Source organism: Calonectris borealis, chromosome 5 (genome assembly GCF_964195595.1).
Source record: "Calonectris borealis chromosome 5, bCalBor7.hap1.2, whole genome shotgun sequence".
Classification (NCBI taxonomy): domain Eukaryota; kingdom Metazoa; phylum Chordata; class Aves; order Procellariiformes; family Procellariidae; genus Calonectris; species Calonectris borealis.
Window position 1 is genome coordinate 45,200,348 of NC_134316.1, and position 26,674 is coordinate 45,227,021.

General features: G+C 48.6%; 1 protein-coding gene across 4 annotated transcripts; it reads right to left on the reverse strand.

Annotated features, from left to right (window-relative positions):
* Positions 1 to 1,321: 1,321 nt before the first annotated feature.
* Positions 1,322 to 25,690, reverse strand: PACSIN3 (protein kinase C and casein kinase substrate in neurons 3). 4 transcript variants are annotated; one of them, XM_075152244.1, is made up of 12 exons: positions 25,522 to 25,625; positions 13,428 to 13,511; positions 11,826 to 11,926; positions 11,232 to 11,388; positions 10,219 to 10,454; positions 9,654 to 9,809; positions 8,922 to 9,097; positions 7,979 to 8,099; positions 7,371 to 7,507; positions 6,641 to 6,706; positions 5,966 to 6,126; positions 1,322 to 4,339 (listed from the first exon to the last, which is right to left on the reverse strand). In XM_075152244.1, exons 3-12 carry the CDS (start codon positions 11,877 to 11,879, stop codon positions 4,224 to 4,226), a joined length of 1,380 nt encoding a protein of 459 aa, XP_075008345.1. In that variant the 5' UTR covers positions 11,880 to 11,926; positions 13,428 to 13,511; positions 25,522 to 25,625; the 3' UTR covers positions 1,322 to 4,223. The 4 variants fall into 4 exon arrangements, with proteins under 4 accessions (XP_075008345.1, XP_075008346.1, XP_075008348.1 ...); XM_075152245.1 differs by lacking the exon at positions 25,522 to 25,625 and adding an exon at positions 25,196 to 25,237; XM_075152247.1 differs by lacking the exon at positions 6,641 to 6,706 and having other exon boundaries at positions 25,522 to 25,690.
* Positions 25,691 to 26,674: the final 984 nt, after the last annotated feature.

A 26,674-nucleotide genomic window follows, 5' to 3' on the forward strand; every position in this document is an offset into this window, starting at 1 on the left:
CCTGGACCTGGGCAGCGGTACAACACTTGGTTGCAAGTTGTCGAAGTTTCTCCTTTTTTTTTTTTTCTCCTGTGCAAGGTCCCTCTGAAGACACTTTGCCTCATATCATGCAGCCTTATTATTCTTGCTTGTTTTGCACAACCTTTCCTGCCAGCCTGTAGTGGGTATTTTCCAACCGCATTTCCATGGGTCAAGATGGAGTTTGTGGCACTGGCTTTGTCTCAGGTTCAGCCCCATGACCAGTCTGCTGCCAGTCTGTGCAATTACCCTAGAAGCGATCACCTACTGGTCTGAGTGGAGTGTTCAAGCCCATTTTAACTCCAGCACCAGCTTTCTTCACAAGCAGAGGGCAATTTTGCAGCCTGCTGCCCATAAGCATAGCGCTAGCAGCTCTAGAAATGCAACTGAGGCAGCCCCAGTTTCTGCGCAGCCTGGGAGAACCTGCCTGAAACAGAGCTGAGCTCCACAGGGCTGCGGCCTTGGGCTGGATCTGCAAACAGGGCAGGAGCGAAGGGAGGGCAGGACAGTGCAGTGTAACAGCTCCGAGGGGTCTCTGTGCAGGATTACCACATACTTGCACCTGCCTCAGCGCTTCGTGCCAAGCAAACCAGCCGCAACAAGGACACAGGGGATGAGGAAGTGGAATGGAAAGTAAACTGAAGCACCAAAATGGCCCCAAGCTCCACGCAGGACTGTGGGAGTGCCACCACGAGTTATATGCTAACCGCAACTGCCAGTTGCCATCAGAGAGCACAGCTGTCCTGTGGGCTCTGCCACCCAGATTTTGCCTACAGGGCAGAAACATCATTAATGGGTTGAGCAAGCTCAGCTGCTGCTTTGGGGAAATGGGTGTGATCCGTCACAGAGAATCTTTAACTTCCTCTTCCTAGAAAATTCATGATCAACAGGAAATCCAAACTTTGCGTGATACTTTAGAAATTATTTTCCAGGAAGATGTCAGAACCACATTAATTATCTGCCCACCACAGATGTACAAGTGTTCCATAAGGAGTGGCTTTATTAAAAAAATAAAATATGACTAGATAATGTTTTCACTGTGTTGCCCATCGGGCACAGAGACGCATCTATACGTTTTTAAGGAAGCCATAGGGGAAAAATAGGTTTTGCTGGTCTTCTGGAATTCAGGCACAGCAATGAGTTCATGTGTGCATCTCTGTTCACACACAAAACTTTTGGCATGGCATGGATGACAAGTTTCAACTAGAGCCTTTGTGGTTAACAAAACCTCATTTGCTTCTATGGAAAACTAAGTCTCCAGGCAGAGCTATTAGGTTAATATAAGATCATTAAATGTGTTTGGTTTTTTTTTCTCCCCCTCCAGCTGGTTCTTTACTACACAGGCTCTCTTTTACTAATCCATTTGGTTTTGGGTAGCCAGGACTAAGTGCCATGCCAAAATTTATGAGGTACAGTCCAGCCAAGCAATTCTTCATTCTCAATGTGTTGTCTCCTGTCCATTACTTCAGCTCTTGGCAGGAATTTCTGATGTGCAAACATTCCTTTAGGGGACTTGTTCACATAAGCTGCAGTATGTCACTATTTCTGGAAACCTTCAAGCAGCCCACTATGATCAGGTGGTTGTGTTTTCCTAGGACAAACAAGCCTGTTCAGACTTTGTCCTGGAATTTCAGGTTGTTTGTACTGTAATCAGAGGTCCCGTCCACTGGACACTTCTGTCCTCATAGCAGGTTCTGGCCACACCTAACTCCATCCCTAATTATAGCCTGATTACAACTTGGAAGAGGAGTAGAAGTCAAGCCTCCATGTTATCCTTCATAACTCCCTTCTAGAATTTTTTGACCTTATATGAAAGGCTAGCATTAGTGTTTGAAAATATCCAGGCTAACAAGGCAAAGTTCAGTATTCATTATAGCACATCTCCGCTCATTTTATCCCTGACTGTTTTTGTCTCTGTTATCTTACAAGCCTGGCAGGCATTCTCTCTTCACATGCACGTGCGTTAGGATAAAGCAGCAACAAATCACTCAGTTGTAGATCAGCAAGTGGAACACTTGCAATTACTATACAACACTGATGATCCTTTACCTGGGACATAGTACTGAAAGCAGAGACTAGATCTTTAAATAAATCCAAGTGCTTATACACTGTCACCTCTAATTGCACGGCGTAAGGTTAGAGGTTTCTTCAAATCTTGGACCTAGAATAATAGGTAAATTCATAGCTAACTCCAAGCGGTTTTAATGTTTGTTGCTTAGATCTTTAACTGCCTTTTGGGAATACTTTCTTCTTTTCTTGAGAAATGACATTACTGATTCCAAACAAAATGCTTTAGTGGTGTTCTTTTGGTTTGCACCCCCTTCTCCCATTCATGAAGTACAGTGCTAGGGATACTTTGAGCGAGACCTTTCAACAGCTGATGCATCTTTGTGGTCTCACAAAAGCACTAAATAGCATTAGTCTCAGATCTCTTTGTCCATGGCAGACTACATTTCAATGCATCCAGTGTGCTGTAAAAGGTTAATTTCTGCTCTGTCTGGCAGGCAGGCAACAAGATGTTTGTGATACTTTAATCTCTCATGAGTTAACAGTGTTTGAATCTGTTCATCCCCACCTCCTTTTCAGTCTACACTTCTTAAACACCCATTTTGGTTCACTACTGTTAACGTTCTGCGGTCATTTAATCTCAAATGCTCACCTATGGGTTCAGACTTCCTTATCTGTATCACCCCTTTTCCAAACAGCTCTGAAGCAGTTCACCCCGCTGTGGTTGGTGGAGGCTTGACTGAGTTTTTGTCTGACTTAACCAAGTTCCTCACATGTGCTAACCCAGAGTAAGAATTTCACTACAGAAGGCTACTACAAACTCACAATGCATCTCAACAACAATTTCAAGCAGATGTAGTTAAGTAAACCATTTTTAAACTACTGTTTAGGCTTTTTTGTTTGTTTTTCCAAAAATAGTAGCTTTTCCTTTTTTTGTTCCCTCAAGCTCTTGGGCTTATCCAATACAGAATCAGTCCTTATGTTTGAATACACAGAGCACTAGGATCAGGACCCCCCCGCTTTGTCTCAGCAGCCTCAGAGGCTTTCAAAGGGCAGAAAGACAGGCCAGATAAAGAGGTTTGCTAGGTCATCCCTGCTGAATGACACTTAACAACTGGGCATAAGTACACCTGCAGCAATTCAGGACCAAAAGAGGGGTTATCCCTCTATAGCTAATGTTGTGCTAGCCAGCAGGTAGCTTCCGCACTCTGCTACCCTTCATCACAGCGTAGGGGTCTTTGGCAAAGCAGGAAGTGTACTTCTAGCATGCGTAAGTCAAGAATACGTAGAAGGAAAAAGAACGCCTCTACTGTGTAGTGAGTGTTGAAGAAGAGAGGTATAGCCAAAACGATCTAGAAGCAATAGAAACCCCAACGCATACTGGTGCATTTAGGGGTCCTAAACAGAACAGCACTGGAATGTGGCTGCCTCTTTGTTAATACCAGCCTTCAGTGTGCATCAAGGCTCATTCTAGTTCAGGGAACACTCAGTCAACTCTGACCTGCTGCCAGACAGTTCACAACTTGTTAGCCTCAACAGCCACATCATGCAAGATAGAAGCCTCTTTCTCCTGTCCAAGCTATACTGTCATTAATTCCTGGTGTTATCCCAATAAATCTGAGGGCATGGGAGGGGACATCCAGGTTGTTGAAGCTGTATCACTTATACTGCCTTACCAGGCGAGTCAACAAGCCTGCAGGTGAAGGATACTGAAGACTTCTGAAAGACGTAGGAGTCAGCTTGATTGAGCCAAAAAGGGGAAGCAATACTAGAAGTTCCCTATTGCCCTGTACATCCAAAGTTCCTTGAACAGGAAGCCTGGGGGCAGGGCAGACCCCTCCACCCTATGGATGGATGTGCATTGAAGCCAAGCACGTCTCCTTTCTCTGTTTTGAGGAGTTGCATGTGTCACTTATCTCCATTCACTGAGTGCAAGTCAAGGGGATCTTTTCCTTTCTGCACTCCTACACTCCTATAGTGCTCACAGTCAGAGAAGTCTTTACTCATCCTTGTTTATTTATTAGAAAATCCCTACAGGTCTAGGCGTTTAAAATGAAGCATTAGTTACATGGAATACGTGCCCTCAAAGTCCAGAAGATGCTGGATATACTGTAAAGGTGGATTGGGGCCAGCAGTGACCCAGTCACCTCTGCAGGAGAGGCTGGTATGGCTGTGAGACGCTAGCAGGGCAGCGGCAATCATGATCCAACCTTCTCAACATAGTTAGCAGGATAGAGTCCAACTTGGCCAGTGAGAAGCCGGCCCTTGCACCAGCCCTGCTCATCTTCCTCACTAATCTTCATTAGTTCTTCACCTAAAAGCAAAACCAGTCATTAGGAAGCAGCCTTGGGAAAGGTAGCATGGCATTTTTCCCGCCTCAGAAGGGTTGATAAAAAAGCAAGACCTATTGGTCTGAATCACCACGCTGCTCTCCCCTTACCACACTCTGTATCATACTGCACAGTTTGATCAAAGCCCGAGTTACTGACCTCTTCAGCATCTATGCTCAGTACCATCCCCCTTCTCCAAGGAACTTAGAGACAGACCTTCACTTCTGCTGTTCAACATCAGAAAGATTTTTGTGCCCTGTATTCCTGCCCGCTTTCCTCTCCCCAGAGGGACGTGCCAGAGAGATCAGAAGGATCTCAGAGGTTTCTTTCTTAGAGGCTCTTCTGTAGCAGGTGGGAAGGAAATGTAAGAGGCTGCTAAGCTCTGGCTGTTAGGACCCAAAAATGACTATTCCATGATGGAGTGTCTGGTTCAGCCAGCAAGGCATGGAATCAACTCATTTCTCAGACTATGACCAGGAAAGGCTTTTAACCTTCCCACCTCTACTTTGGGAAGGGGCAGAAAGATCCCCTTCTCCACCAGTAGAAGGCCATACTTCTGCCAGAGAGGGAGGTCTGACTGCATCAATAGGCATGTCCCACACTGGCAGAGGCTCAGAAAGAAAGTAATCTGCTGTTAAGCTTAAGCCCTACTGATGCATGCTGCTCAGAGCAGATTCAAAAAGGGATGACTGAAGCTAACCAGTCATGCCTCATTATATCTGCTGGGTGGAAAGAGAGAGCGAAGAGTCAAGTTCTAGAGCACCCATATTGTAAGATATTTTAAAGCAACAAGTTAGTGTTGGGAGGTTTACTGGTATGGTAACACTGCAGCATAGATACTGGCCTCAGGCACAAGCCCGTGCTATTGCAGAACTTCAGTGCCTTTTTAAAACAGATTTATTTTGGAGAGGTATAGCACCGAGATACCATGGTAAGGCTCACAACAAGCAAGATTAGAGACACTCTCAAGATCCAGATGTCCTCTTGGAGTTGGAGAAGATGGCACATGCAAACTAAATTTAGCTGAAGGAAGAAAAGGGGAAGGAACTGTTTGCTCCAGCATTCTCTCTCACTCGATCCTCTGCTGCGAGCCAGGATCTCCACTCTCAAGATACCCACTTTGAGCAACAGTTTGCATAGCTGTTTTTTCACCAGTTGAACTCTGCCTTCAGTAGTGCATGCCAGTCAACTGAGCTTTCTTCCAAAACATCTGCTTTCTGGTTACTTCAAAGGACAATCCAGACCACCTATATAATTTTTATATCAATGGCACAAGGGAGAAGCATTTAATAAAGTCTCAAGATACAATGCAGGATAAATGCCTTAAGAGGAGGCACGAAAGATCTGTTTTACTACTTGGGGTCTGCTCTCCCTACAATGTGACCAAGGCCTAGGCAGTCTCTTTTTATGTGGCCTCACTGTCTCTTAGTCTAGAACAGGTTGGACTGCCCGGTGTTTCATCCACCTCAGAGGAGCTGGCAACAGGTCAGGCCAGGGGAAGAAAAGTATCAGTTTTCAAGAGGACATCCAGGTCTTAAAGAGTGTTTCAATCATTCAGTCAGCCTGAGTGAGGACAGCAAAAGGTTAGTAAGAGATTAGTGCTTCTGTACCTGCTTTAAAGCTCAGTTCATCAGCCTCCTGTCCTGTGTAATCATACAGCGCTCGTACCCGTACACCTGGTACCTTTATGTCCTCCTCGTGCCCATTGGCATCCAGGCACTTCTTGGGAGTGTCCTCATCTGACCACTCCGAAATGTCTTCCTTCCCTCCGCTTCGTATGTGGAAGGAGAAGGGGGACAAGATGGTTGTTAGTAGACTCATCTCTCACCCACCTCCTCCTGAATCATGCACCACCCTGACTCCCCACCCCCCGAGACTGCTATGCTATAGAACAAGGTGCAAGAGGCCCAACAGCCGAGTGAGGGTGAACAGGAGGAGAGATCCCAGGAGATACCAGATTTGGTTGAAAGCATCCACGCATTAGAACCCTGAGGGCCAGGAGGGTAACTCATTCTTGAAGTATTTTCACACATGCACGCTCTTCATGACCTCATCCGACTCTAGCAGACCCTCTCACACAAGGAAGGCCCGTCCTAACTGGAGAGCCCAGCTGTGTTATTCCAGCCAAGAATAAGACAGACAGAAAAAGCCATGTCTCCCATCCCAAAGAAACATGTCTGGAATGCCATTTTCCAAGTCAGAACAAGAGCAGAGGGGAAGAGCAGCAGCAGAGGACAGGCACCTGGAACCCAAAAACCCCTGAAGAGGCTACGTTCCATACTAACTTCAGATGGGCAGGTGCCCTCAGGCTGTCATAGAAGAGGCTGTTCTGCTCCTCTTCATAGGAAAACCTGTAGATCGGCAAACAGGGCCCCTGAATCCCATAGACTGTGAAATACAGTAGTGGCCTCGAGACATCTCTATATCCCCATTCTTTTCTGCCCGGTTCACTTAGGCCGGAGTTCAGCTTTAAAAGCAGGATGGCTACTGGAACTGTAGGACATGAATCTCTTCAGCCTCTCCCTATTCTCCACCTTGCTTCCTGGCAAGGGAAGCAGCTCTACCCAGACTTGTCAGGTAGTACTCAGCACCATGCCAGGGGGAAGAAAAAGAAAAAAAAAAAATCTGATGCCTGCATTTAGGAAACGGTACCGCTAACTGGCAAAGCTGCCAGTTCCCAGCTCCCCTCACCCTGTCTGGGAGGAAGAAGAATTGGGGAAATGCATGCCAGAATCTCACACAGCATTAGTCTGACCGGGCCAGATCTCATCACTAGAAGGATCTTTACAAGGAAAGCACCTTGTGAGACAGTACGTACTGGACAAAAAAAAAAAAAAAGGCAGCTACCCTAAACCCCCTTTTCTACCTTGTCTTTTCCAGAGCGGCACAGGCAAGGCCATGGGCAAGAGACAGGAAGTTAAGAAAGAGATCACTGCTATCAATCCAACTCATTCATGATCCCTAGGCAGGACCATACTTTTCCTAATCTGATGTATCCCAGACTTCCGCCCTTACCTTCGCTTTGTCTGCAGAGGGGTCTGTGAGACGACACCATCCCGTGTAGGCAAAATGCTGGTCAGCGTGACATCGTCAGCCATCTTGCCACTCTTCTCCTTCTTGGTGATTGGCCGCTGTGTTTCGAGGGACCATTCCTGTTCAGGGAAAAGCAATAACACCACCAAGCCATTCAGATACAAAAGCTCTGTGCATCTTTTCTGACCAATACAGAAGGACAGAACACCAGGTCATGCTTCAGTTGTGGCTGGGCTGGTCGGCCAAATGGCCTTGCTGGCATAGCAGGCTCCTCTTGAATCCCAAAGTGTAACAAGAGGGGCTGTGAGAAAATCATAACAGGAACTTGTCCCAAGGCCCTGAGCACCAACTCAGGTGTTCTTCGACCTTGCAGCTGGATGGCTGGAGTATTTGCAGTTTGGCAGGGTTGCATGTGTCCCTTTGGGCATCAAAGAGCTTGCAACACAACAAAAATTTTAGAAGAGCCTAACATCCTGAGCCTGCCAAGCACAGACATGGTCTTTCCAACACAAGACTAGCAATCCACCAACTCCTGTAAAGCAGCTAAATGTTTGGAAATAGTAATAATACACTACAGAATGCTACGTCACCTCAAACTGAGGCCAATTCATCGCCATGCCTGGTCCATGAGTGTTGCGCCACCACTTCAGGTCCTCCTGGTTGTCTGCGGCCATGATGACTTGGTAGAGATCTCGATACAACGCGTGAAAGCTATGACCAGGAACAGACAGAACCATCAGTAACCAAGTCCCTCAGCAGTTTCCCAAAAGCCAAGTAGGAAGGAAGAGTGTAGCCTCACACACAATTACATAGCATCCGAAGTCCCACAGGATTAAGGATGCTAGAGCAGCACCTGTTCAGCCCTAGGAAAACAGAGCCACCCTACAGAAGAGTCAGCCTGGCAAACGGGACAGGCTTGTTTGGTGTGGCAGTGGCTAACACCTGCCAGCTCTCAGCACAGCTCATCAAATGAGCATTGAAAGAGCCTGGCACATTCTTGCACACAGACAGGGAGGTGGCTCAGATTTGTGGCCTCCACCTTAAAGCATAGGAGCACAGAAGATTTTTGGCTGCAGCTATTTCCCCTGTGTAACCCCTACTTAAGGGCAACTTGCGGGCTTACAGTTATCATTATCTCACAAAAAGTCTCTTTACTCAGGGCAAAATGGGTGTAATAGCTATAGATACTAGAAGGCAACAGCCGCATTCCTCAGACTGGGAGTACATACAGCAACATGGAGGCATTTCATAGAATAGAAACACACCCACGGGACAGTATTGGACAGTGGTGGAAGAGGAAGGGTTCAGAGGCAGAAAGAATCCTCTCTGGGGAGCCTGGCACTGTCCAAGATCAGAGACACCGGCACTGGTCAGTCTGAAGAGACCAAACGCCAGTTGTCAGAGACGCTTGGAAGGGGAAGGAGCAGGACCTGCCTGATGGAAGCAGGCACCTCCCTTTCAGACACCAGAACTGGCACCCCTCACCAGGGCACCCCAGGCTGGCAGACTTCCCTCCTGTCTCAAGGCTGGTACCTTTCACTGGTGGAGAGGTTGAGATGCTGGTGCAGATTCAGGAACATGTCCTTAAAGAAGCACAATCGCTTGCGCTCTGCTTCCTGACAGCCCTCAAACACTTGCTCCATGTCCTCCATGTAGCGAGGATTGTAGCGGTTCAGCTCTTCCAGCATCTTCTCATATTGATCCTTGCACTGTATCAACCCAGGAGGACAGCAATGGTGAGATGTGTTGCCTTGATGTCAAACCAGTGACACTCCCCCTGCTCTGGCTTGGGACTGACAAGTTTTTTTCCCTTGCACTGCTGAACGAATACACCACAGAAAGAAGAAGAAATCCCACAGCTGGCATCCCAGTCCATTGCTCTCCTAATATTCTTGCAAGTTCCTTGTTCTTCCCTGCCACCCTCTTCCATAGAGGGCCTTCCACACTTTCACTCTTGTAGGTAGGCAAACCAGCCACTTTTGGTAGCCAAGTCTTCAGCCCTGCAGCTCCCACCCCCTGCACCAAATCCCCTACTTCTTTTTTTTTTTATTTACTTATAAATTAGATCTTACCCAACACCAAAGATAGAGAGATCTTAGTCTTAGATACTGAAGTCTCAGTCCAACTTGCTAAAACCTCAGACAACGGGATCTCACACCTCCTTACAGGCTTCAGTGGAGCCATTTCACTGAGTGACGTTAGAACTAGTGCTCTTTCCTCAAGAGGAGTATCCTTGTGAGCCACATCCATACACCACACTCTCACCTTCTCAGCCTCCTGAGTACACTTTTCTACACGCTCCTGCAACTTGCGCAGCTGTTCCTGCGAGACAGATGAGTCTGCCTTGGCATGGTTCTCCCTTGTATGGGCTGTTTTCTCCTCCTTCCGGGCTGCATGATAGTTCTTCTTAGAAGTCTCCACCTGTAGGAGGAAAATACAGAGAAAGCCATGATCCTGACCATGATCCTCCATTACTCAGAGAGGGCATGTTAACATTTGTTACAGTCAGGAGCAATGGTTTCAGGACAACCTAACAGGAATGCCGATTTGGCATTTAGTAAACCATGCTCCAAAGGGAAGAGGTACCTCCAAATGATCTCTTTTTCAGTGCTCCCCTGCCATGCAGGAATACAGGGCCTGTTACCAAAGTATTCCCACACGGGAAGGAAGCCACAAAACCACCAAGAACAAGAGACCATCAAGTCATCCCTCCCTCTCTGGCATTCTCTGCTACTCTGACTAAACCCAGTTTGTTTGCCCAGTGGCTCTCACAATCAGGCAGCCAGATCCACTGCCCTTATCCCTCCTTCCCCATTCACACTTTGCTCACGTCTTTCATCTTCTTCACCCAGGGTTTCTGGGCCTTGCGGAACCCATCCTCTGCCTCCTTTGTCTCCTTGAAGCCTCCAATCATCTGCTTGTGGTAGGCCTCCTTCTGCCAGGCCTTGATCTTATCTGAGTCTTCACCAGCCAGGTGGTTCCGGACCGCTAAGTGAATTTCACTCAGTTTGTCTGCAGCTGTCAGGAAGGCATGCCAGGCCTTCTCCAGGGTACCATACTGTGGACCTGCAGGAACAAGCATCAGAGGGCTCTTACACCTCCTGCCCACGGAAGGGAACGCAGATTCTTTTCCTCCTACACACATCTATCAGTATGCAGTCTCTTCCTTAACTCTCCCCCATCACACAAGTCAGCGTTGACTGGTCTCCACGCAGTCTCAACGGGCAGTATCCAGACTGGCTGTTACAGCATTTCTTTTGGGCAGCCTTAGCTGTCCCAGATGGTGCCTGCTAGGAGAAGGTCTCTGTAGAAAATTCTCTTCACAGATCTGGCCTGAGCTTCAGGCCAGATAGCAACACTAGTTCATGACCGAGGCTAAGCTTCCGCTTCACAGACCAGTAGGTCCTTTAGGGCATCTGTCCCACTGTTTCCCATTACTTTGTGAGACGCTATCAGTTTGAGCCCACTGCCACTAAATCACAGCATTAGTAGTTATTCTCTGACTGGAGGAGAAGGAGAGACAGCCAAGCCATTCTTAACAGGGGAGATCTGCAGCTTGATTTAAGACTTGGACTGCCCAAGGATTTGCCAAACTAAACAAATAAGTGGTGGGTTTTTTTTTTTGTAACCAAACAATTGACAACACAGAGAACACCTCTCCAAGTGAGTCAGAGGACTGGCTACAAAATCACACACAAAAAAAGACACCCAAGAAAGTCACCCCCTTCCTGGAGAAGGGAAGCCTGTCCCCCAGGGAAACAGCGTCACCTCAGTAAGAGGCATCACTCAAGGCAGAGAGTGCAATGATTGCATCCTGTTCCCAGAGCAACCTGTCAACTTTACCTTTCTCAACATTGGTCCTCCACTTACGGGACCACTCTGTTAGCTGCTGGGCATAGTTCTTCTCTATCTTGGCTCGCTCCTGGAAGCAGGAGATTAAGTCATTGCAGAGCCGGTAACCATCATCCACACGCTTCACTGTCCGCCTGTAGTTTCCAGCCTGAAATTTCACACAACATCATAATTTATACTGTACTGACTTTCATGTTCCTTCAGAACAGACAGCAGCAGGTCAACCATTGCATGAGAAGGGAGCACAGGCCCTTCTGAAACCAGCAGCTGGGCTCAGACCCTCCTCTGGCACTCTCTCAGGCAGGCACAGCAATGGAGGGAAGAAGCTGAGATACTTTGCTTGCCTCTCTCACAACTCAGATCCATGTCAGCTGAACAAGGAACTCTCATTCCACAGCATCTGTGGAGGAAAGAGTTGCCTCCTCCCTGCAGTAACACACAGCATGTTACTGAACCTCCCCTCCTCCCTTCCACTCCCCAAGAGCAACATGTCACCCAGGAACCTGAAACTCAACCCCCTAATTCCACAGGTGGGAGGTAAGACGACATTCCTACCTCCCTCACACTCCGATTATCCTTCCTTACCTCCCAGAAACTGCCCCCAGGAGCCTCCCCGCCAGCATCATCTTCTGATGACATCACCCCCGTTTTCTTGCAGCAGAGAATTTTTGCAGATTTCAGTTAAGCTGAGAAGAGAGAAAAGTTATTTCTAACATAGCACTGGCTGAGCCTTTGCAGACAGCACAGTTCTCCGTGACTTTTGGAGCTGGAGGAGCCCAATTTATGCCCTGCAGGCAAGTACTGGCATCACTGCACCTCCAGCAGCAGATGGCTAGATCCAGCAGAGGTGCCCAGGACTGAACCTGCCTCCTCCCGCCCTGCAGACAGAAGGCCTCCTTGGCAGGCCTGTAGCACATTTGGAAAGGATGTTGTAGAAGACAATCTTGCCAAACCGCAGTTGGACAGATATCGGAATGCTAGTGAATCCAGCACCCTTCAGCAGCACCAGACATCTCTGTAGAGATTACTTTCTTAACCAAGGCCTTCAAGAGGGTAGCAAAAGCTACAGAAACTAAGGTAGCTAAAGCTACTTGAAATCTGCCTTGAAAGACTTTAAAGTCATCTTCTGTTAATGGAGATGACTCCAGCTTCCCAGCATGACTCAGGATTACGGGATTACAACAACTGACTGGAGAAAACAAAGCTGAGCAGTCAGCAGGCAGGCATGTCTTGAATGGGGAGGAACCCTATAAGCTGCCCACCAGCTGAGCTGGGCTTAAGCAGAACTACAGAAACACGCTGGGGCATACCCAGCCAAATGGCCCTGCAGCACACGTGCCGGTTACCCAGAGCACTGCTTCCCTAGAAACATCCCTGTAGAGCTGGTGTTTTCGTTACAGTCGGCTCTCGCTGCATTAGGCTCAAAATCTAGGCTAGAAGGTAAAAGGTCCATCTCATCCTCTGTTGTCTCAGAACTTTTGCCCATTCCCCTGTGCTAGCCTGCGCTGCCAGTTTGTTCCTGACATGGTGTGACACTATGAATTCCTTGGGGAGATGTTCAGGGTTGCTCTTTTGCAGGAATAAGAGAGGAAGTAACGGAAAAAGGCCCAAGCCCAGTCACTCGCACACAAACCCACTCCATTCTAGGCAAGCCTGGGTTAATGCAGCATAGATGTCCTTTGCTGCCACTTCTCCTCTTGCACATTCCTAGTTATAAAAAGCTTCCCTCACACCCCAGAGAGGCATCTGCTCATTCTGCCAGCCCACAGAGCACGCAGCAGAGATGAGGAAGATCAGGTCAGAGTCCACATCTCCCACCTCCTGCAAATCCTTCTCAGTGGCATGAGCCACACTGTGAAGCACCCCAACACAGACTGCAGGGATTTCCTACATTTCTTCTGGAAACAGTTTGGCTCTATTTGCCCAGTCTCATCCCATGGAGAGTACACTAATGCTGTTCCTCTGGCTTTCTCCAGAAGGCTGAAAGTGCCGAATTCCCGTCACAGAAGCAAGTTGTTAAATGGGACATGACGCTCAGGTGCATGAACCTTGAAACCCGAAGAATACCTCCACCCACGCCACCAGCTGTCCCTGTCCTCCCTCCCCACCATTTGTCAGCAGGCTGCAAAGCTATCTTATGTGCCTCCAGGGCACGCAACTCTACTCTTGTCCCCAGTAACTACATACCTGAAAGCTGAAAGTGAGATGCCGCAGGGGAGCAGTGGGCAGCTGGCAAGTACGTCCTGAGCTCTTCGAACTCCGTGAAAAAGACTGGAGGAGACAGAGATGGGCACAGTTAGACACTGCCACTCCTTTGCGGGGATGCTGCTTGTTCTGATGCATCGCAATCCTAGGGGTGTCCCCCTTCTACCAGCTACTAGGAGGGGCACCCTCTGATATAGCAGCTGCAGCCACTGTGCCTCCTGAGATGCCACGTTCCAGCATGTAGGAGAGATGCCAAATCCTTGTGTCACAAGATCTAGCCCCAGAGAGAGTTAAAATAGAAACACTGGGGTGGCATGACAGCACTGTGCGGGAAAGGTAGCATCACAACAGCTGAGCAAAGGGAACAGCTCGTGGCCAGAAAGGCCTAAAATAAGCACGCTCCCCAGGCACCGTACGTGCGGCCTGGTGCCCCCGCACTGTACAGGGTCCGGTTTAGCAAACCCCACTGTCTCCATGCACTGCTGCCCGCACTTTTACACATAGCTGGCTTTGGGAGAAGGGAAGGTCACACACATACACTTTCTCCAGTCCATCTTTACTAAAGATGAAGAGGATTTATATACAAGACAAAGGACTTGATAACTCTACATTTAAAAAAACAAAACCAAAACTTACAAGAATGCATATTCTGGTTTAGAGGCCTGGACTCCTTTTAGTAGCAGAGCACTTAGCACTGCCTTGGTAGGATGTGGCTCTCCACCAGCAGAACTTTTCTGACCCTTAGTTCTGTAAGCCGTCCCCATCACATTCTCAGAAATACTGTATTTTGCATTACGGTATAGGTAACCATCATCAACTTTCCACAGAGGAAAGGGAAGTAAAAGGCCTGCAGAGGCTAAGGGAAGTGAGGGCAGAAAGAGGCATTTTTGTTTACCTCACATCCACTTCCCTCAAGATTTACTTCAATGTCAAAAGTCTATTTATTTAAAAAACAGACACGCAAAAAACCCCTTCTGCTCAGTCATCAATATACACTCAGCTGAGGCTGGAAGGTTAGGGCAACTGAGAGTTAATACAGCTAAGAGCAGAAACTGCAAAACCTGGGAGGAAGTGGGCTTTTTAGCCAGACATAAGACCATTTTGGAGAAGGAGTAAAAGAAGGTAGGAAAAGAGGAGGAAGGAAAGAAAAGCAGATTGGGTTATAGCAAACAGACTAGGGACCTTTGGTGAAGAAGGGGGCGGGGGGAAAGAGTTGGAACACTTTTGCATGATCCAGGTCACCGGTTAAAAAGTTATAGCTCATAAAAAACCTTCATATAAACCTTCTAAGGCTTCCCAGTGGTCCCCGGTAAAACCAGACTACACATTCCTGAAATTGCTAAGATTAAAAAAACCTTCATGAATAGTTATGTAAAAGTATACTTAAATCTGCCCCAGACCCTTCCTTTCTTTCTCCTGATGAAGACGTAGATCAATTAGATATGACACATAAAGGTTGTATCACTTTTTCCATCCGACACCCCCATCCCCACTTTATCGGGAAGCAATGAATCACAAACATGCCTTCCATCTCTGGTTTCCAATTCAGCTGACTACACAGTGCTAGAATTTGGGGGTAAATGTGGAAAGTTGTTGCGTGTCAGAGCGTGCTTGTTTGTTTGAGGGACAGTCAAGCAAAAAACAACAAAAAAACCCCGAATCCATTCCTTCTGCTGTTTCCACACTAGAATTTGAGCCAGACCTACTTATTTTCTCAGGAGTTACAAACCCAAATAACTGGATTTACTATCACTAAGATCAACAGGCTCTGAAACATAATAGTAGCTGTGCTGGATCAGACTAAGGGTTCTCGTAGCCTCATAGCCTCTGTAGACAGCAGCCAAAAGCAGATACCTTCCCTCGCTTTGAGAGCAGAGCAGCATACATGATGCCTCCCTGCACGCTCTCCAAGCCTCTAACCATTTGTTGACAGGAACTTCCTCAGCTGGATGTGGCACCCTTGAATTTAGTAACACTCAATGGATTTCTCTTCCATCAATTTCTCCCGCCCGCTTTTGAACCGCATGAGTTTTCAGCATCCACAATATCATAAGACAAAGTATCCCACAGCTTAAGGCTATACTGTAGTCATCAGCACAGTAGCTAGGTGGGAGAATACAATAAAGTAGTATCATATTTCTGCAGGCTAATCTCCATGACCTAGTAGCAGCCAGTCGAGTACATATTTCCATAGCAATGGGTATAGACTTTATAGAAGTCCAGCAAAATCTAGCCTGGTAGAAGAAAAAAGGTCAAAAGAAGAAGGAGGACCCTTTTCTGCCAGGCTTTTTCTGGACTTCACATACTCCATGAGCCCATGTCAGTCAGCAGATCAAATTGGATCTGCGTGCAGACATAGGGAAGGGACTTAGTACTGCACACTGGGGCTGAAGAACAGCTGCTGCTGTCACCCTGAGCCCTAGAAGAGCAAATAGATTGCCAGTCCACCCCCTCATGCCTAGTTATTCCCAAAACACCGCATGTGTTGTGAGCCACCAAGAGCTTGAGACCAGGGGAAACCCGAGTTTGCCAGGAAAAGCAAATATAGGAGTTATACATGCCAAAGCCTGGAGGTTCTTTTACAGCAAAGTAGAGATGACAGGGCTACCTTGTGGACAGCCTGATACAGGAAGGGCCACCACATGATTCAGGAGGGCTGGCAGAGCCTGTACAGTATAAGCAATATAGCTGGTGTTACATTGGGTCAACTAGAGTCATGTGTGGGTCAGCACCACATAAAAGACTCTTTCTGATGCCACTGCCACCTCTGCTAAGAGGAGGCTATCTAGCAAATCATATTTGCAGGGCAAAGGAATGTTTATCCCTACATTCCCGCCTTCCTCTTCCAGCTATCACAGATAAGAGCTACTTGAGACCTCACTGCAGCTCCTGCAGGACAAGCTCTCTGGAGAAGGAGGGAGAGAGTGACTACATCTCTATTCACTTCACACCTCCGCAGGACTACGGACAAGGGCATCACAGACACCACTACAACGAGCAACATCAGGTAGCGAACCATGCAAATGAGATTTCTGCAGAGCTACAACCCTTTCTGCTAGTAGTGTTAAAAAGGTACCCCCCTCCTTCCCCCAAATACCTGCTCTCACCTATGACCAACACACTTATTAGGCCACACTGGCTATCAGCTCCCTATTAAGTTATCAAAAAATGGCTCTTGGTCTTTAGCTGCAGAAGGGTAGAATGGTTCATGACTGCCTCACCAGTACTGAGCTCCACTCAGGGAAATGCCGGAGGGCTTGTCATGGCAGAGCTGTTTCCACCTTTAACCGTGTTGTTAATCTCACCCCTGCTCCAGTCAGTCACACAGACCACAGATCCCTGCCCTCAGCCCAAGGCATCAGGCTAAAACCTTCCCTTTCAAAACGTGTGAATCTGGCAACACACTACAAGGTTTGTCTTTTTGTTTGAGGTTTGCACAACATGAGTACAACAGGGTCCTGATCCACAAATAAAACTTCTACACCCAATAGTAATAATCGCTCTTCTCCACTTCAGAAACCTTTCCCTAAGGCAGGTAAACCACAGAGATCCTCTTCCCTCTACATCACACTCCAATACTTCCAGCCTCCAAATGCCTAAGGCATCACTTCTGTGCATTGCTCGACTGCCTCCCGAGACTCCTTGTGAGCAATTGTTTTCCTAAGTTTGCCAGGAACAAGCCTCTGAACCCTACAAATGCTCAAAGGGCTGGTGCATGCAGCCCTGCAGGAATTCATCCACAGAAACAGAGCTTGTACGCTGCGCCAGACAAGGCCTTCTGCCCAACTCCTCTCCCCTTTCCCAAGTGCAACAGCAAGAGCTGGATGCAGACACATGTAGGAACAAGCGGAGTTATACTTATCAAGTCATAGTAACTGTGGCTTTGGTGGAGGCACATTTTTATTATGGACCAATTTCTATATAGGTGCGAAAGTCAAGCTAAGCAAGGGTTTTAATTAGGAATGAGCTGCTACTAACTGATTTCCACCTCAAGACAACAGCTAACACCACAAGGCAGCAATGTGAGATTTCTGTGACCAATTTGCTTGATTCCCAAAGAGTCACTTTTCCTGTACAGCAGGCGGTGGTGAAGGTATTGTTTTCACTCTAGGGCACTTCTGGTGTAGCTTGCAGATAAACATTTCAATCTGAACAGTCCAAACACGCAAAAGGATGACAGCCCCCTTCCCCTTACAGAATGGCAGATGTGAAAACTATTTTTTTCTTTCTGTTAACCTGTTGTCAGAATGGAACGAGAGAGCTGGAGCCAGGAGGTTCCACGTGACTCCAGCAGGGTAATGAACTGGACTGCTGCTGATACAACGGTGCTAAGAAAGTCCCTGATGGAGAGAATGAAACATGGGGGCATGGGACAGGGTGTCCTTTCCAGCCTCACCATCTCTGGAGGTGCACATCCAATAGCTCTGAACCAGTGACCGTAATGATGCCCAGTAACATGCTCTCCACTGCCATTATATAGGAGGACTCATATTTACAGGTATACTTACCTTTCTGAAGGGGGGGCAGTTCTTCTCTACAGCTAGAGAGGATGCCAAGTAACATGAAGATCCTCCAAAACTTCCCTTAGAGATATTTATCTTATTGCTGTGGTCACACCCTTGGTAGTCACCTGACTGGGAAAGGGACTAAGAACCAGGGTTTCCCAGCCGCTCCCTGAAGGACTGGGACTGAAGCCTGCCAGGGCCGCCTAATGCAGTTTCGAGCAAGATTTCAGCTGATGTCTCCAGCCAGGGAGAGGTCACAGAGACATCAGGCAGAACAGTAACTACACACAAAGGTCACTTCAGCTAAGTGCAAGCCTGTAAGAGAAGCCCGTCTCCCAGACAATGATTCTCTAGAGATCACGTGGCTGTCCACTAGCAAAATTCTCCATGATTATACCAAAATACAGACAAGATCCTGTTCCACTTAAGACACCTCCTGAGTCTACGTGCTGCTTTATCACTCTCTCTTATTTCAGACCACAGCTTCTTTATATTGGTCTTCTCCCCATTCAGACCAAGCTAACGTACTGAAGACAGACATCCCCCTATGTGTTATCCCAAGTTTTCAAAATGTTCATTCAGAATTAAATACTTTTTGCATTTATTAGGTATTCCCTGTCAGGTTCTCAGAGGCCAAGGCTACAGGACAGGCTTCTACCAACACATTGCTGCTGATCTAAGGGTTAGGATTCCTGACTGACATAGCTTTACCAGGCAGAAATTGTTTCACCAAGAACAGGAAAAACTCTGCTTTCTTTTCCAATGTGATGTAAGAGATCTTTAGTATTACAGGAACACAGATCTATCTTGGTTAATACAACAATATGAGACAATGTTAATGAAGGAATGTATTGGTTTATCAAGGTCTGTGTTAGTTTTTCCCCAGTTGTTCTTCCTATGAAGAATTTGATTATAATCTCAACTATCCACAGAGTTAAAGGACGGAGGAAATGAGTGCTGGACCATGGGGTACTATAGTCCAACAGGGCAACAGGCCACGTTCGTTTGGTATGTTCAAGACAGTTGCTGGAATAATCTTGACATCTATGCTTTGTCTATGTATTTAGCAGGCAGCTACAAATAGGAGCAGAGGATAGCTTAATAAAGAGACACACATCCAAGCTACCAGGAACAGCACTACACTAGCCTACTTTCTTAGCCCTGTGAATAGCATAGCTCCTGTTCCACACATCAGCCAGCATGCCCACTTCCCAGTTCTCACACTCCCTGGCTTACCCCTCTCTCCAGGCAAGGATTTAACCCATGCAGATGTTGAGAACCTGTAATCTCTACTGTCCCACTCCCTGAGCCTCTCCACTTGCTTTCATGCTGTGTACTTCCCAGGGTATTTCCTTCCCTGCTGCATCAGTCTCTGCAAATAAACACCAAGCTTGCCAGCAAATACATGCAATCAGCACTTCCCTTTTAATCAGAAGGGACCCCAAACAACTGAAAGCTATTTCTTCCGAAATCATTGATAAACAGGTGTTTAAAGCTCCAGCCAAAGCCATTATACCCCTCCTCAGCGGTCTCAATCTGCACTGAATGCAGACAGTTTTTCCAGGATTTAATCTACATTTTACCTGGTCACGTTTTTTTCTGCAGTCAGTGACTGGCAAGACAGAACCAATAGTCCATCCTGTAACAGAGTTGCCTATAACTTAGTAAAGGTAACTCATCGCAACAGCAGGCTGAGCCAGTCCACCCACTTCCAACCAGGTTTTGAGTAAAGTAGTTTGTTTTGTTCAGATCTTTACGTAAGCAGCAGTGAGCCAAACAGAACAAAATGCCCCAGCGTCATCCAGCCCTGAGCAAAGAAGAGAGAAATAATGGGGGGTGTTTCCTGTGGTTGGGGGGAGCAAACTCCTGTAAGTCCCTGTCAATGGAATATTCTCCTCCTGTGATTGAATCACCTTGCAACCCCCAGAGCACGGATCAAGTTTACTTGAATGCATTAAGAAGTCTTAAGGAAGCAGACTGCAATCAATGCAATCAAACAAGCTTTAGAGGAGCCACAAGCCAGTTAGCTCCATTCTAACACTGAGCTTCTGGTGGTTTCTTGCTTCACTAGACTGCACAGTAGACAGATGTCTCCCATCAGCCTTTCTCTGCCCCTTCCTCCCTTTGGAAGTCACAGAGGTTTTTTAACCCAGCTGCAGTTCTGCAACTTCTGGCTTCACTTTACCAATAGTTGTCTTTTCCATGAGCTGTCTTTTGAGGAAGGGGGAACGGGAGTTAAAGTTGGCAAGTATTTTGTGATTCAGACCAAGTGTGTGGCAATCATATGGCCAATGAATTCAAAGTACTGCATTTCTTTATCTCTGGTTGCATCAAACAGGTTTCTGGTTTTACTTGGTAAAACTGATTTACTAAAACTGTTTATTATGTGAATACTTTCCTTCCGAATATTCATATAATGCAGACAAGAACCTGAAAGAAGATCATCATCAAGGCATTTCTGAAGTTCGTCCAGTTCCCTGCACAGTTCCAAGTCCCAAAAAGGCTGTAGAAGGGAGTACAACCCACTTTTTGAAGTGAGAGCTGAATAAGATAAGATTGAGCGCTAGGACATGTCTTATAGTAAAGGAGAAGAATGAGGTAAAGCTTCACACCCATTGCTTCTGTTCCACGTTGTGGTCAGTTCCTCCACTTTGATGACAAGGCTCTTTGTTCACCTTTTGTCACCAGAGCTAGGTTTATACAATTGCTTCCTTGCAGGAAGATCTAAACAACATAAAGAACAACTGCAACTGTAAGGCAGACTTCAGTACCATATGAGCTGGCAGGACTATAGACCAGCCTTTACACAGAGTCATTTCACACAGTCTCTTCTGGGACCACGCATGGAAAAAGAAAGCATTGTTTGCTCTGTGGACTGGAGAGAACTTAGATTTCCTTTGTAGCATCTCCTGGTTCAAGAAGAGTTTGGCAGATTCAATCACTTTGTAGGTACTCCTTTCCTAAAGATACTCATATGCCTTTCAGACCTATTTCCCAGAGACACATACAGATAACAAGGTTGAAGTAGGGCAGCCATTAGGAACTGGCCAGCACCATGGATATTCATACTTCACACGTTCTTCTTGAAGTTCATTATCCTGTATGTCATGGCAACTTTTATCTACTTTCATGCTATCTGCACAGAATCTGCTCTTCAAGTGCCTCTTCAAATAAATTTTTGGATCTCAAGCTGAAGAACAGGACTACTAATTTAAATTACTTCATATCCCAGGTGTTATCCACAAGACTGCAGAAGAATACACGCAAATGGGACAGTCAGCCCAAAGGGCACACATTACAGAATAGATTTTAACTGCTCAGCATCACTGGAATGTCATTTGCTTTCCCAGCCCATTGCCCAAAGCAATGATCTCAGTTTCTGATCCTCAGGACTCAACCTGACATGTGAGGAAAGAACATTGGGAGGCTTTTTAAAAACAGAAAGCACAAACAGAGCAATCCAGAGGGCTTTATTCCCCTCCTAATGTCTTCCTGAAGCAGCTCCTATCCCACAGCTCAACACCCTCGTTTTTTTGTTTGCATTGGGGTAGAAGCCTGCTGGAGTCAACAGCAGGCTTTCACACGGGTTTCCACAGGTCAGCAGTCCTAGTACAGGAAGAGCTGGCTGAAAACACCAAGAAGCAAAAATAAATATCTAGAATCATTCAAGAAATGACATATGCTGCATGTTCTCCCAATCCTCCATGAAAGCTTCTTGCCCTTGTCAGAGACGGGCAGCAAGCCTACTTCAGCGCTCTACACAGCAGTGCTGCAGCTGATGGCTCAGCACGCGCAGGAGCGGCAGAGGTTTGGCTCGGCAGCAGAATACTGAGGGAGAGGAGGAAGTTACTGCCAACAAATAATCACCTATAGGTGACTGAAAAGACTGACCATGTCCCCAACAGCCAACAGGAGGCAAGTACCATATCTTCCTGCAAACAGAAGAGAGAGAGCTTGGGCAAGCTCATAGCATGGACAAGACTGAGGAGGCTGAAGGCTGGCTAATACTGTTAGTTGTGGGTTGCCTGCAGCAATTCTAACTCCTCTAGCCTGGAAAAACATACTGACGGGTTGCGATAAAAAGAGTCCTACCGTAGTCACCTACTAAGAGAGCATAAAATCCTACACAAGCCTAATGCCTCTGGATCCAGGCCTCCGGTACCATGGAGATCTCTCACATGCCTCTTCAACAAACTACAATGCCCAGTGACAACCACTAGATTTAACACACAAATTCTGACCATCACAAGTCTGAAAGGCTCCTTCCCATCGTGCCATTCACAGCAAGGAGAAACCACTGAAGGCTGAAATATGATTAGGATGCCAGTCACACATATTGCCTTATAGCAGTGCCCAGCTTCAGCCCACATTTCAGCTTGAAGGAGCATGAAACTATCGTACCAGTCACTGAAACAAAGCTGGATAATTACAGCAGAGGACGCACCAGGCTCTTTGCATTGACCTGACACTTTGTGCTGCTGGAAAAACCTGTGCCCAGACAGTCAGAGTGCACTTGGATGTTAAATTACCGTAGTCACCATGCCGCAACGTAGCGGCAAAAAGCTACCTCTTGAACAGCTTCTTAAGTGCTCCAAGGATGCAAAGTTCTTTTGTTATTCTTCAGAGAGCAAAATCCCAAATTCCTCATGAAAACTTCCAGATATAGTAGTCACAGTTTTCTATCCCACCCACTAAGGCCTTAGACTAAGATATTAAGGCTTTTTTTTTTTTTAATCTATCTGACACAGTTCCCTGTCATACACGCATCATGCTGAGTAACTAGTGATAAAATAGCTTGCCTGATCAGAAAGTCTGTTTTAAAAAGATAAGAGTCCCTCAAAGGGCTTAAACAGCTCTCCTATTGTTTAGGCATTTCCCCATGAACTCTCAAGAGCAGCCCAAATTCACACATCACTGATCAGCTGATGGCAAAAATAGAGGCAGTTTATTAATGCTCTCTGATCAAGAGCATAGCTTTTTCCACTCAGGCTACAGGCAGATACTTCAGTTTTTGAGGTTCCCAGTTCAATCCCTGGATGCCAGCCATGACACAGACCAAATACTTCAAACAACAACTGAATAATTTCCAGCCCTCAAGATGGCCAGAATAAAGAATATACAGTATTTGCCACACTCAGTGATATCATATGAGTTCCTAATAGAAGCTCATCTTGCCCCTAGTGCAGTGACTAATATGTTCCCACAGTTCTGCATCTCCTAATAAAAGCAGTCACATTACAAATATACCTGACTGTACTGTTGAATATGTATCTGTGTGTATATATACATATTTCTATTTTTTTTGGAGACTCATGTTCATCCAGAGAAAGCCCAGAAGATTCGGTCTAGCTCTTGTACAATAACTTAAAATGACTAAAAGCACCAGTCATCGTCCTGTGAAGAAATTAATTTGGGTCCATAAGATTTTCAGGCTTTTATGACCTGGTTACGCACACAGTCTGCCAAGGACCTGCGGCATTTTGGCACAGTCCAGTCACACACAATCCTTATTCACGTACTGATGTTTGATAGTGGAGTTCCAGGTGGGCAGTTGTTCTCAGCCCTACACGTAGCTGACACACTGAAGTTACTGCTTTTTACAGCCTGAGAAGACGACAGTCTTCACTTGAACAAGTGCAGGCAAGCCAGAGAAGCTCAAACTCACAGGTCAGAAGAAAAAAAAGAAAAAAAGCCAATAAAGCAATACAATACAGAATAGGGAAGGCAGCAAACAGCTGATCCAGCTCACACATTCATTCTGTTCCAAGCTGCAATTCAAAGGACAAGCTAGTAAATATTTTAGGGAACTTCTAGTGAAATACCATTAATAACACAAAACACTGTCAAAGCAGAACAGACTCCGTCTCACACAGAGCACGTTGTGCACTTCACAGAAAGGTGAATCCTTGGCCGAAAGAATGTGCCCAGTTACGCAACGCAAGGGGAGAAGCTCCACTTTGACTCCACCCAGAGACCAGCTCACACCTGGAGCGAGGAGTATCTGGACCCTGTCATTTTAGCCGACACGCTACAGTTGTACATTCTGCTCCCATTACACACCGAGAATGACTTGAGTCGTCGTAATGCTTAGTGACTTCTTGGTGACATTTGAATTCCAGGGTGGAGTGGGAGGCTCTGCTAGGGTTCTGTACTGCAATCAATTACCATCGTATCAGAAATTCCTTTGTGTGAATTAAACCGGCGATGGATTTGAAGGGGAGAGAGGCTCATCTCCCGTTTCAGGAGGCAGTAGGGTAAGGAGGGTTACAGAGTGAACGAAAAGGCCAGACTACTTCCTAGGGCAAGGAGCAAGGGTCTGGAGGTGGTCAGCTAACCTCCCCCTCGCCACCAAGCTCTGAGCCTTCTGCAAGCCTGAAGAACTGAAGCAAGCAAAGAACACATAGTTGGCACAGAAAGTGGTGAAACTGGTTAACGCGTTTGGGCCACGCTAGCTTCCCTTATCAATAGCTCTGCGGAGATCGCGGATCCCTCCTCCTGCGCGCGGTGACAAATCATGGACTGTCTTCTCAAGCACTGGATGTTCAGGCCCACTAATACCCTCCACGTTTATCAGCTTTTTCCTGCCCTGGGCCAGAGAGGACACGGTAACCCCAGCAGCCTGCCGGGGGCCAGGCGACACCGCCGCAGGCAGCACCCCTGCCCCACGCCCTGCTCTCCCCTCCCTGACACCAAGACTGCTGTCGGCGGCCAGAAGGGAGGAAGGGGACGAGCAAGGCCAGGACTGTCCCGTTTGCCGTACTCCTCACTCCGGCCCTCAGGAGCCCGGCTCATAGACCGACAACATGGACCCCCCCCGAGACAAGGGGGTGCAGCCCCCGAGCCTGGGCCCCAGCGAGGCCCCTTCCCCCAGGGGGTCCTGGGAAGCCGCTTTACCCCCCTCCGCCACAGCGCTGCCAGCGCCCGCGGCTCCGGTTTCAGAGTGGGAAGCGGCTCAACACGGCTCCGGCACAAAGGGGCCCCTGTCCCCGCCGCGGAACGGAGCGGAGGCGCTGGCTCCGGAGGGAGGGGGAGCCTCCGCAGCCCCCAGCGACGGGGCGGCGGCGGCAGGCCGGCTCCGGGGAGGCCGGCGGCGGGGCAGCCAGTGAAGGTCAGGCTGGCGGCCGGGCCGCAAGGAACGCGGAGCTTTCCCGGGAGCTTCCCCCAGCCTCCTGCGAACAACCTGCCGAGGACCGCGAACCCGCCGCCCCTCCCGGCCGCGCAGCGCCGCCGCTCCCCCGCGCCTACCGGGGGTCTCCGCTCCCCACCGAGCCGCACCGCGCCGAGCCGAGCCGCCTCCCGATCCCCTTCTGCCCACAGGCAGCGCCCGGCCGGGTACCGCCTCCCCCACCCGCCCCCTTTCCATGAGGAAACTTTTCCCTCGCAGCCGCCAGCGCTTCCCGAGCCGCACTGCCCGCCGCGGGGAGGCGGCGGCGGGACCGGGCCGGGCTCTGCCGCCGGGACCCCCGGCACCCCACGGGGAACAGGTCCGAAAGGCGTCCCGGCAGCAGGGTGGGCGCCCGGCCCGGGGGAGCGGCGTCCGCAGCCCCGACAGAGGTGACCCCGCCGCTTACCTCGCAGGCGGCGCGGCGCGGCACGACGGGGCGCTCGGCGGGCAGCGGCCACCTGGGCTGCGAGAGGGCCGGGCCGGGCCCTCCCCCTATTTCAGCCGCCGGGACACGGGGGCTCCCGCCCCGCCTCCAGCAGCTCCCGGCGGGGCGGGCCCGACCCGGGCGCTCGGGCGCTCCGGTGGCGGTGGGGCAGCTCCGGCGAGGCTCCCGCCTCCCCGCCCCCCTCCGCCGGGCTCTTGATCCAATTAACGGGCGGCCGCCGCCGCCGAGCGGGCTGTGCCCAGGCAGGTGGGGCCGGGGGGGCAGCGCCGGCTCCCGCCGCCATTCCCCCCTCCACGGGGTCTGGGGTCGGCCCTGAGGCGCGGGGCGCCGCTTCTAAACAGCGGGGAGGGGCTGGGGGCTGCCCTCTCCCTGAGGGAGGCCTGCCCGGCCGGGTCGCCCCCCGTCATGGCGGGTGCCGGGACGGGGCGGGAGGCGGCCCTGTGAGGAGCTGCCTGCCCGCCCGCCCGGGTGACGGTCGGCCCAACCCCGAGGAGTTGGGCTCTTGTCTGTTTTGCCCGCTGGATTTGGGGCTTTAGTGAGTTTTTAGTTATTTTGTGTGCTGTACTGGCCAGCTGACCTGCAGGGCCCGGAGCCAGCCTGGAGGCCCAGCAGGTTCCCCAGCCCCGCTCCCACCCAAGCGGAGAGCTGTGCCCTCGCTTTTGAGCGTGGCGTAGGTCGCTCTCCCTGGGGTTGGAGAGCAGCTTCACCTTGGCTCGGCTTTGCATCCTTTCTCCTTCAGCCTGATCCCGCTGACTGTTCTGTCACTCTACCTTTCCTCTGAAAACCTTTATCTGAATAATCTGGACCTCATCTTTAAGCCCTCAGAGTCTTTTGGTTGAAACCAGGGAGTTTCTAAATGCCAGGGAGTTTGCCTGCCAGAGTTTCCATTTCTAACGCCAGGCCTCGGGTGCGATTCCCCATGACGCTGGGGCAGGACTTGCAGGAGGAGCGCTGGGAGGCCTCGCTGGCCCATCTCCTCTTGACTGCTTCCAAGTGACTTGGGACACAACTCCAAGGACCAGCTGTGGGTTTGTAAGAGATGTTTATTCAGTCGGTGGAGAAAGGAAAGACTGAGAGCCTTGCAGGAGGAAGAGAGGAAAGAGCATGCTGTAAA

Coding starts and splice junctions, on each gene's coding strand:
- PACSIN3 (XM_075152244.1), bottom strand. CDS start 11,879: ATGTCATCAGAAGATGATGCTGGCGGGGAGGCTCCTGGGGGCAGTTTC. Junction 9,810..10,218: donor GGGTGAAGAAGATGAAAGAC/GTGAGCAAAGTG, acceptor TTCCTCCTACAG/GTGGAGACTTCTAAGAAGAA. Junction 8,100..8,921: donor AACCTCTCCACCAGTGAAAG/GTACCAGCCTTG, acceptor TCCTGGTCATAG/CTTTCACGCGTTGTATCGAG.